At 35.1% G+C, this 11107-nt stretch overlaps 2 protein-coding genes across 2 annotated transcripts; both read right to left on the reverse strand.

Annotated features, from left to right (window-relative positions):
• Nucleotides 1-2166: 2166 nt before the first annotated feature.
• On the reverse strand, nucleotides 2167-4313 carry LOC21388107. The gene is made up of 2 exons (XM_010113644.2): nucleotides 4150-4313; nucleotides 2167-3856 (listed from the first exon to the last, which is right to left on the reverse strand). The coding sequence occupies exons 1-2, from the start codon at nucleotides 4265-4267 to the stop codon at nucleotides 2253-2255; spliced, it is 1722 nt and encodes a 573-aa protein (XP_010111946.1). The 5' UTR covers nucleotides 4268-4313; the 3' UTR covers nucleotides 2167-2252.
• Nucleotides 4314-7245: 2932 nt separating this feature from the next.
• On the reverse strand, nucleotides 7246-11107 carry LOC21388108 (eukaryotic translation initiation factor 3 subunit I). Its single transcript, XM_024175751.1, has 7 exons — nucleotides 10560-11107; nucleotides 9618-9745; nucleotides 9182-9301; nucleotides 8970-9059; nucleotides 8769-8855; nucleotides 8585-8664; nucleotides 7246-7494 (listed from the first exon to the last, which is right to left on the reverse strand). The coding sequence occupies exons 1-7, from the start codon at nucleotides 10957-10959 to the stop codon at nucleotides 7419-7421; spliced, it is 981 nt and encodes a 326-aa protein (XP_024031519.1). The 5' UTR covers nucleotides 10960-11107; the 3' UTR covers nucleotides 7246-7418.

Here is an 11107-nt window from a genome sequence, read left to right on the forward strand (position 1 = left end):
ATATATATAATACTTTAAGCCGCTTCAGCACTTTTCTTTTTTGGTTAGCCGCTTCAGCACTTTACACGTGTATTTTTTTAAACATGGGAACTGTCTTAGGAGACGTTTGGTTTATGGATTAGAATCATGAGATTAAAACTATTTTTGATTTACGTGTATTTTTTGTGAGAGAAAATACTGTAGCGAACTATGAATTATGATTCGAATCAGGGTACGAATCCCCTTACCAAACACACCCTCAATAAAAAGTGTTGTTTTAGTAGTTGGAATAATTAGGCTTCATTCATTTTACAATTCAAATTATATCTCAAATTTTTTATTATAATATTTTCTCTTATAAAAATTTAAATTGACCTTTTTATATTTAAGTGTTTTCTATCATATAAATTCACTTTTTAACTCAAGTTCTCAATTCAAACCCGCAAAATAAACGGGATTTTAATATGCACACTCACGTTCTAAACTCTTATTCTACCTTGTCAGTTTAGCTTTTCAACGGTCTAAACTGTGATGAGTAAGAACGGTTTTATGTCGCAAGCTGTAAATGTTTATACACACTCATAATCTAACCGTTAAATAACTATTTCCACAGTTAAAAACGATAATTCCAACCTATGAGGTGAAATAACAGTATTTACCGCAAGAGTTCCTTGTTATGCATATACCTTGGTAAACTAAACTCTTTTTCTTCTTTTTCCTTTTTTCCTTGGCTTTTTTCGTCAAAAAAAACATCATGTTCGTCATCATATATGTGGTGCAGAGAGTAAACTCCTAGATTAGAGTTGGACAGGCCGGCTGGGTACCAATTTGAAAATGCCAAATGCATTTTAAGAGACGTTTAGTTCATAGATTAAAATTATGTGATTATAATTATTTTTTATTTACGTGTATTTTTTATGAGAGAAAACACTGTAACGAACTATAATTCAAATCATGGTTTGAATCCTCTAACCAAACATCCCATTAATAAGAGTCTATGGCATATATTTTATGTTGATAAAAACTAGAATCAATGTATCTTTACTCTTTCACCCAACATTACTTTCAAAATTTATTGGGACCACGAGAGTGACATACAGAAAGTGTCAATCCACACTGCTGTCTAATAATTCTTAAAGATGTATGAGCGTCAAACACACAGTCTCACTAAGATAAAGTGCAGATGCAATTATTCGACCTTTAGAGAAAGAGCCACGCAGTGATCTTCGAAGATACCGACACCATCCATAGTCAACAATATGATATATACACACATATATATATTTTTCACGTCACATTCTTAAATTTTTATATTTAATAGTAAATATAGAGTAATCATTAAAAACTTATCTATGTACATACATATATTAAAAATTAGGATATCCGCCTATCAACTTATTTATATAAATGTATGCAATAGCGAATTTAAGTACAGCTGAATGGGGACTACCGCCCCACTCAAATTTTTTAAGGTGAGTTATAGTTTAATTGAGCCACTACATAAGAGGAATAATTAACATGGCCGCTCTTATCTCGCAAGGGGGAAAAAAAGAAAAAAAAAACACTTAAATTCGTACTAATATCCATATAATTGGTGGTTGAAAGATGACTGGCGGCACTTAAAAACTCTACTCCAATGGTCGATTTCTTCTTCTAATTCCTTATTATTATTATTATTATTATTATTATTATTATTATTTGAGTTCTTGATGTTGAACTTAAAGTAAAACAATATATTAATCATACAATTTTTATCTTTTTTCATTTAATACAAATGTAATATCAATATTTACATATACGAGAAATACATATACGAGAAATGTTAGTTTCACTATTTTTATCACCATTGTTGTCACTTTTTATATTTATTGTTTAACACATTGACTCAAATAAAAAAAAAATGAGATAGTAAAATCTACATGTTAAACAATAAATATAAAAAGTGACAGAAATAATAACGTTAGCAATTTTCTTACATGTACAGTGGTCTTATTATTATCAGAATCCACGAGAAATGCTAATTTTACTATTTTTATCACCATTGTTGTCATTTTTTATATTTATTGTTTAACACATTGACTCAAATAAAAAAAAAAATGAGATAGTAGAATCTACATGTTAAACAATAAATATAAAAAGTGACAGAAATAATAACGTTAGCATTTTTCTTACATGTACAGTGGTCTTATTATTATCAGAATCCAATGAAAAAAAATCATAAATAAAAAAGGTGAAAAGAAAAAATGCAACAAAGAAATCTGAATCATACATTCTCAAGTTTCTTCATCTCCAATCCAATTGGCCTTAACTTTAGGACCCGTGGGGCCATCTTCCCCAAAAAATTCATTCGGCAAACCATCAATAAACTTCTTAAATGCCGTCTTCAGCCTTCCGGGCAACATTTTCTCAACCTTCTCTGCTTCCTCCTTCGTGTCATAATCAATCTTTGGGCCCCACTTCCTCAAATAGTTCACCCATGGCGGCTCCGCCGCCGCCAAATACTCCGCCGCCGCCACCTCGAACTTCGCGCCAGTGTCCATAACTATTTTGCTCTTTGCAGTATCATTTCTTATCCCTATAACCCCATTGCCTTGCATCACCGTCCCAGGCTTTGCATACAATGCATGTCCACTCAGTGAAGCGTACGCCACGGGCCTTTTTCCGCCTCCGCCGCTGCCGCCATTGTTTTCGGAGAATTCGAGCTCAGAAGCTTCGACCCACGTGCCTTTACTGTGCTCTGACAAGTAGAGCTTCCACAATTCTCCGTTGAAATTGCTAACTCGGAGTGTCATGTGTTCCCAATCACCTATGTGCTCGCCTATTTTTCCCAACCCGACCGTGAACACCCCTACTTTAGCCCTCGCGGGCCCGTTGAATGGGTAAAATACCCACACTGCAATGTCAGTGAATGTCGAACCGAACATTGGCTTCGCATGCAGGTAAACCTGTGCGGAGCTCAAATCTCCTCTCTTCACCCTATCCTTCTCCTTTTCATCCTTTGGTAGGTCAAGCCAGTACTCGCCGTCGTTCGCGCCGCCTTGCGGGAGGTTTGAGCCCGTTGGCGCGACCGCGGTGGGGTTAGACTCTTCCCCACGTTTGTACAAAAGCGCGCCGTTGGTGAAATACCATGTCACTGAAGAAGGGAGGTACTTCTCGTCTGGGTGGAAGTAGACTAGAGGAGCGTAAGCACGGAAAATGGCCTCAATTTGGGCTAAATTAGGCATGGAAGAGTGTACTTTGTTGGAATTATTGGCGTTTCTCAAGCAAGCCATGGAGGGAGGAAGGGCGTTAGTCCCGCCAATTTGCGCGGAGAACGTGCCAACGGCGACACCAAGGGCTTGTGTTCCTCGGTTGGTCGGCCGTAGGGTGTAGACATTGAAGCCATTGGCGTCGCTTTCTTTGCCTGGTCCCCAAATCCATGACTCCATCTCGCACGGCTCGGTGAGGTCGGTCCGGACGCATCGAACTTTCTCAAGAGGAGGCTTTTGGGGGCTCTCCGTGATGATGACCCCAACAGCTTTGTAGCCATCCGGGGGAGTCGGCAACCAAACGTAGGCGTTGTTGTCTTGCTTGATTTTTAGCGACTCGCTGCTCCAAACAAGAGAGTAATCTACCGGTTTACTTAGAGCTGATCCGTTAGTGGATTCATCTCCACTGTCATCTTTTGCAGCCAATGCCCATCCGAAGAGGGGCTTGTTGTTAGGCTGGCTATAGCAGCCTAACATGTGGAACCCTTCCGGTATCGGCGATGGCTCGAAGAAGGTGGCTCCGAGATTGCCCGGTCCTCCTTCATGGGTGGCCCAAACTTTGTAGAAAGTCGAAATTTGGCAAACTTGTATCCCTCCAAGACCAATCCTCCCGCTCGCAAATCCATCGCCTGTACCATGGTAATGACTGAATTTTTACTAATAAAAAACCAAACAACACAAATGAAACCGCGCGCGGCAGCGCAAATTTTAATTATCGCCACCAGACCGTGTTAGTTTACTAATTCTCAATATATATATATATATATATATGTATGTATTTGCATTCATTTCTTTTCTCATATTAATTTGAAGAATTAAATCAGGAAAGAAAACAAAAAACGCGGTTTAAAAGAGAAAATAAGAGTGCATATTTATACATGTGTAGCTATAATATGTTGAAAAAAAATGGTGTAGTGTGAACCTGGAGGCAAAGAGGGCACTGCAGAAGGAAGCTTGAAAATGGAGTCAATCGGCAAAGGCTTCCTTTTCTTAGATAGATCTCTTTTTGCCGGAACTGCAAGACAATTCGCATTCCCCATTGCTGAAGTAAGTTTCTGTTTGCTCTTTTTTTTTTTTTTTTTTTTTTTTTTTTTGGGATTGCAGCAAGGTTAAAGAATATTGGTTGAATATATGCGTGAATGATATTCTATATGTGATTTGATCAGAAGAATAACGTTATAGAGGACATTATAAGAAGAGGCATATTCTGTCTAATTGGGAAGGCAAAGATGACGTCAAAGAGCCATGGATATTTCGTGCACGAAAATACAAAGATATATACATATATATATATGTATGTATATATATGCTTGAAATCTTGGTTAAACTTCTCTTCTACACCAATTGAATTGCTTTGCTTATCGTTCAGTGATTGCTTTGCTTTTCTTGTTTACAGTTGAGACAGGTTGGACACTTTATCCATATATACGTACACACACATCAATGCAGATCACTATTTATATACATACACATATATAGAGAGAGAGAGCGGTTTGTCTTTATCAGATGATGCTCCTACAGTATATATCATGTGTATCTCATGTAAAATTATAATTTAAGAAACGTGTATTATTGCATAGTGTTGGCTTTATAATCTCATTTTATTAATAAGAAATGAAATCATCGAGTAATATTAGGGACGCTAACTCAAATTTTAATTTTTATGTATTAATTGATGTGGCATGTGAGTAGTCATTTTTTTAATATATAGATGATGCAATCTCTTATCATTTATTGACATAGTAATGTTTTAAACATTAATTGAGATAAAAATAACAACTAATATGCCACATCAGTTAGGTACACAAAGAATTGAGATTTGAGTTTAGATACCTAACATTGTTCTTTTTTTTTTTTTTTTCCATTATACCAATCGCCTGCACGAAACGGAGATTCCAAAAGAAATATTACCATAGATATTTTCAGCCGGCATAATTTGATCTATCCAGGAGTAATTGCATATCAGTACTTAATATATAAAGTGGGGACAATATATTGGTTGTGATGACAATTTTTCTTAGATGCTGAGCTGTTATATTGCTTTATCAATTAATCGGTAAAGCTGCACCAACCAATATATGATTTTATTATTGTGTCTTTTTTTTTTATTTTCTACCATAATTTGAAATTATTGCAACAATTTTGTCGGTAGGAACAAAGGAAAAAAAAAAAAAAAAAAACGATAATGAGCCTTCTACAGTTTACTGATCGATCTGTAACAAAATATTCGTGTTTATTTTTTTTTTTTTTACATAATAAAGTTCATGTACATTTAATGCACAATCAACCTTCAATTAAGAAAGATAGCAGCTCCTTAAGAACGATAGCAATTTTTTCTTCAAAAAGATAATAAAAAGTTTATATTTTGCTAAAAAAATAAATAACAAAGATAGAGAGAGCGAATAGTCGTTATATAATAACTGAACACCAATATCAAGGTCTTAAGTTCAGATAAATTGAAAGTTATCAAAAGTAAACTGTGACTATCCTTTACTATATATTTTTTTTAAAGATTTATCCCTTATAGTTAAATCAAGCAACTTAGCCAGAATTTCTTCCTTAAACATATAATATATATATATATATATATATATATATATATATATTGCATAATGTAAGATTAGTATAAGTAACTTAATTCATACAGTCAACACTCAGTTATTTTTAATATAATTGGACTTTGATCTTTCTAACTTAATCATGTTTAACAAAAGTAAAAGAGACGAAAGTAATGTTAAATGGTATTTTTTTCCCCCTTGAACTTGAAATCTACATCTTGTGAGGTAGGTGTCTAATTACCACTACATTATTATATTGCAGAATAATATTTATTTTAGTTTTTCCCAAGTAAGTAATGTGCCTATGGACTTGTCATCAATTGATTCGTTCACCAGTTGTTAAATAACCCCTAGAAGATATTACTATTTGGAATAAAAAATAGAATCTTATTATTTTTCTTTTAATTTGAGAAGGGAGTTGGAACTCTAGACCTCATCTGAGTACTTAACTTGGCATAACAAATTACAAACTCTAAATCGCCAAATGTCACCTATAAATTTCAATAGAAATACAAAGTCAAAAGAAAAGAATAAAAGAATAAATTAATTTTTTTTTTAAAAACCTAATGCGAAACGTGGGCAAAAGAGACGGTTTGAAAGGGTTGAGAAGATCATCGTAAGAGGGAACAAAGCAATATCCGATAAAAGTTGAATTTTTCCATATATTTGTTGGGTAGTTCCTTTAATAGGAATATAAAAAATAAATTATCAGTAATTTTTTATTTTTAACCGTTAAATATATATCAAAAACTGTTTATTCTACATATTTTTTCAATTTATATAATTTTCATCAAAATTAATTTTTAACCGTTCAACATATATCAAAAACTGTTTATTCTACGTATTTTTTCAATCTATATAATTTTCATCAAAATCAATCAGAGACTGATCTCACCAATAAAAAAGAAGAATGCTCCTCTGTCTAAAAGATCCTTTTTACGCATGTTCCAGTGGCTCTACTGTTATACATTTAAGGAAAGGGCTTTACTATTATTCATTATAGGGAAAGGCATTAAAGGTCTAGGGAGTGTGATCATAGTTAAATTGTTAAAAATGTCGGTGAAAAATTATTTCAATGAGTCCTATCTTGAAGGAATAAAATAGCTTAAATAACCATTAGCAATAATAATAATAATATAAATAAATAATAGCTTAAATAACAATTTGTCGTTTTATTGTAACTTAATAAAATTTATACTGCAGATGCTGTGCGGTTTGATAAATTAGCTTGCTCAGTGGTGTTATTTTCCCAAGTACACTGAAAGAGACATCCAAGAAAGCAAGCAACCAACCTATCTAGCTACCGATGCATGCCTGTTCCTTTCATCAGTTTAAATCACAATTTGAATTTTTTTTTTTTCTAATAGAAATTCGAATTTTCTATTCAAATCTACAAACCAAAAGGTATTTTTTTTCTACGGGCCAATAGATTATCAAATGGAAGTTCAAAGAGGGAAAAGTTCTTGCAAAAGAGAGAACTAAAAGAATGACAATCTGCATAAATATTCTACAAAACTGTTTCACTTCCAATAAGAATGGATAAGGCATGGTTTGATCAGAAGGATCACAACGCAGAAGTAACTATATCGGAAATTCGTCTGGTTGGCAGATAATAGAACGTCCAAATCTAAATCTAAATCTTGATGTTGAAGTAATCCGGATCAAAATGATGTAAACGTACATAACCATCTTCACCTCCACTAGAGAAGCTGCAAGCAAAAATGATAAGTCAGAAAAAGTTCATACGGATAAATCCACAAAGTTTGTATTCAAAATGTATCTTTAAGTTCCAGTGACATTATCATGTCTCTTATACTCGAACAACAGCCATGACGACGTAAAGCCAGTTAGCATAGCAATTGTAAGGAGTCCGGAAATGTATCGTGCAAATACTGAGATCCAATCCATGGTATGAATATGAAGATTTACACACCCCCCAAACTGATCTTACTAATATACAGTTATACAACACCACATAAAAGATTTTTAAAGCAGTTTGGGCAAACGAATGTCTTGCTTTCAACCATGATTTCATGATTCATGCTTTAACCGAACCAATATATAAAGATACAATAGGAACAATGAGTGCAATTTTTATTCAGCAAATATTTCCGTATTTACTGTTTAGGTGAAAAGGTGAAGCTACAGCTTCAACCCAGAATATGGCAGAAAGGAGGAGCATCTTGTGGTTCGCGCTATGCATAAAGTCATAGCCGGATTCTAGAATAAAACATTATTTTCATTCTTGTTTTTATTGACGACCAACCAATCACAAGAAAAACTTAAGCAACAAATCATCAATTGGAAAAAAACCAATGTAGAAAAATAGCTAAAGCAAATTCTTATTAACAATGTAGAAAAGTAGCCAACGCAAATTCTTATCAACAATGTAGAAAATTAGCTACTCACTCCCCAATAAAATACTTATACCAACACAAGCACCCCAGCCCTGCCTCTAAGAACCCAGCCAAATGCATTCTCACTTTCCGTACAACTTTACATCAACCAATTATTGACCAATTTAACTTGTCTAAATATCCAGACAGACTTTCAACCAAATACATATATCCAAAACACAATTACGAAGGCCACTCTTCACAATATTTTCATTTGTAAACTATTAATCATACTTAAAGCATAAAACCTAAAAACCCACACATAAAACCTTTGATCTTATAGAAATTGTTAAATTACATTCTCAAATATTATTAGAAGAACCACAACTATCTTGTAGTTAACCTTAACAGATTCCAGATCATTCATCAGTTCAATAGCTTGCATAAATGATTAAAAACATACCTTTTACCATCAGGGTTAAAAGCCAAAGCATTTATTGGTCCAAAATGCCCCTTTACACCTCCAATCTCCTCTTGAAGAATCTAAGACAAACGGAATTGAAAGAGCAATCATGTATTGAAGCAGCTAAAACAACTGCAAAGCTTATATTAGACAACAGTGTTGGTGGGAAGGAAAAGTAATTTACCTTGTCAAAGAACTTAGCCTCAAACTTTCCGGCACGATGATCAGTTGTGGTAACAGATGATGCATCCTGACCACCTCCAAGCACCACCTATTTAAGCACAAAAACATCAGAATTCAATACACCACTATACGTGAAAAACAAACCCTCAACCCAGAAACCTCGGGACATTATTAAAATTGTAATATCACAAAAAACCCTTACATGATCAAGTAATGGAGACATAGCAACTGCATTAACTGGGCGCTCGGTAGTGTAGGTCTTGATAAGAGTCAAAGTTCTCGTATCCCAAAGCTACAGATTTGCAATTGCAGCACAGATAAATGAAGTTAATAACAACTAGTGCTACAAAAACAGACAAATTCCTAAAAGCTTTTTTTTTTTTTTTTTTTTCAATCATTCAATGGATCAATCACCTTGGCAGATTTATCATGTGAACCAGTAAGGAAGTGCGAACCATCGACAGATTTTGCGAGCGATGTAATGTTCTTTTTGTGGCTGACTTCCTTGTCAGACTCATTCAGCAGTTTTCCTGTCTGCAAATTTTTGAAAAACACAATCAGAACATATTCTGTCAATTAGAAACCGTTTACATAATATTAATCAGGTCTTGTTCGATGTCAAGTAGTTAATTAATCATGCAAAATATGTGGACTGAAACATAACCTATTTATTAATCGTAGAGCATATTTTGTAACCCGTGTAAACCAAGCTAAGCATTGAAATCAAAACTATTTCCCTAGTTATTCGAGAGTAAAAGTGTAAACCAAGCTAAGCATTGAAATCAAAACTATTTCCCTAGTTATTCGAGAGTAAAACTGCAACAACATTTTGAATCATAAACCAACCGACCTCAGAATCCCAAATGCGAATGATGGTATCTTCTCCACCACTGATGATTGTCTGGTTAAGAGGTCCCCAAACAGCTCTGTTAATTCTTCCCTGAGGACCCTTAATCACCAGAACAGATTCACTAGTCTCTGCAAAACAATCATAAAATTAATCTTAAAGAATTCTTCCACTAAATCAACAATCCTTATCCACTAGTATACTTAGGGCTATTCTTATCAACAACTCTTCAATTAATGACGGTCTTCCTTTTCACAATTCGTTTCAATATGTACATACAAAATCGTACTGATTGTGTCATTGTGATTTGTTGTTTACTTTGTTACGTTTCAAGGTCAATACAAAATTAGTAGCAGATTTTTTCCAATTGAATCAACAATTTTTGATCCAAAATAAGGGAAATAAAAAGGTTTCACTTAAGAAAATCAATCCCCAAGGAATATAGTCCTCCATTCGTCAATTTAATCAACAATATTTATTAAAAAATAAAAAAAAAAGTTACAGATTAGCAAAAAGCTAGGGCTTAAGAAAATCAAACACCAATGTCCAAATTCAGTCCAGAACTGTTAAATTAAGTAAATAACTCATATAAAAAAAAGACAAAGAATTGTAGTATTTAGAGCTAGGAAGGACTTAGGCAAATCAATCAGAAAATCAGGTACAAAATTTTCAGTTAAAAGAGCGAAGGCATAAGCAAATCGAACGCAAAATTGTTACTAAAAGAAAATCTTCAATAAAAGTAATGATTTTTTATACAATAGTAGAGTTACGGATTAGGCAAAGAATATAGAGCTAGGGAGTTTTTCGATCGGCAGGGTCATCGGCAAAATTACCACAGAAAATTTCAATTAAAAGACAAAATCGCATAATCGGCACAGAAATTTTCAATCTTTAACTAAATCAACGACAACGGTAGACCTAGAGATTAGGCCAAAGAACACTTACGATCGTCAGGGTCATCGGCGATGCGCTTAACGTGAATAGCGGAGGTGTGGCCCATGAAAGGGTCGGTGGTGATGACTGCGAGCTTATCGCCTACGGAGAAGTCGACGGACCTCGCCGGAGAGTCGAAGTTGAAGGTGTGGAGCTGGTGCCCGGTGCGGACGTCCCAGAGCTTGGCGGACTGGTCGGCGCTGCCGGTGATGAGGCGGATGGAGTCGCGGGAGACGTCGCAGGACCAAACGGCGCCGTTGTGGCCGCGGTAGGTGCCGAGACGCTCGCCATTGTCGGCGAACCAAACGGTGGGGGTGTGGTCCTTGGCGCAGGAGAAGAGGAGATCGCCTTCACGGTTGTACTTGAGGAACGTCAATGGCCTCTCGTGGCCTTTCATCAGAATCGGCCTCATCTTCTTCCTCTTCTTCTTCTTCTTCTTCTTCTTCTTCTTCTCCAATGGCGGACGATTTAGAAAAATTCTCTCTTTCTGGTTTGGGAGAGCAGTAAGAAAGAGGCGTAGGTGGTTCAAGCAAAACTAAGAATTAGGGCTTGTTGTGAGA

This window comes from Morus notabilis, unplaced genomic scaffold, assembly GCF_000414095.1.
Source record: "Morus notabilis unplaced genomic scaffold, ASM41409v2 Scaffold872, whole genome shotgun sequence".
Classification (NCBI taxonomy): Eukaryota; Viridiplantae; Streptophyta; class Magnoliopsida; order Rosales; family Moraceae; genus Morus; species Morus notabilis.

Bases quoted from the DNA above. Each gene is read 5' to 3' on its own strand.
- LOC21388107 (XM_010113644.2), bottom strand. From the start codon at position 4,267: ATGGGGAATGCGAATTGTCTTGCAGTTCCGGCAAAAAGAGATCTATCT. The intron at 3,857-4,149 runs GTTCACACTACA...ACCATGGTACAG, and splicing joins AGTGCCCTCTTTGCCTCCAG to GCGATGGATTTGCGAGCGGG.
- LOC21388108 (XM_024175751.1), bottom strand. From the start codon at position 10,959: ATGAGGCCGATTCTGATGAAAGGCCACGAGAGGCCATTGACGTTCCTC. The intron at 9,060-9,181 runs GTGATTGATCCA...GCAAATCTGTAG, and splicing joins CACATGATAAATCTGCCAAG to CTTTGGGATACGAGAACTTT. The intron at 7,495-8,584 runs GTATGTTTTTAA...TTTTGCTTGCAG, and splicing joins TTTAACCCTGATGGTAAAAG to CTTCTCTAGTGGAGGTGAAG.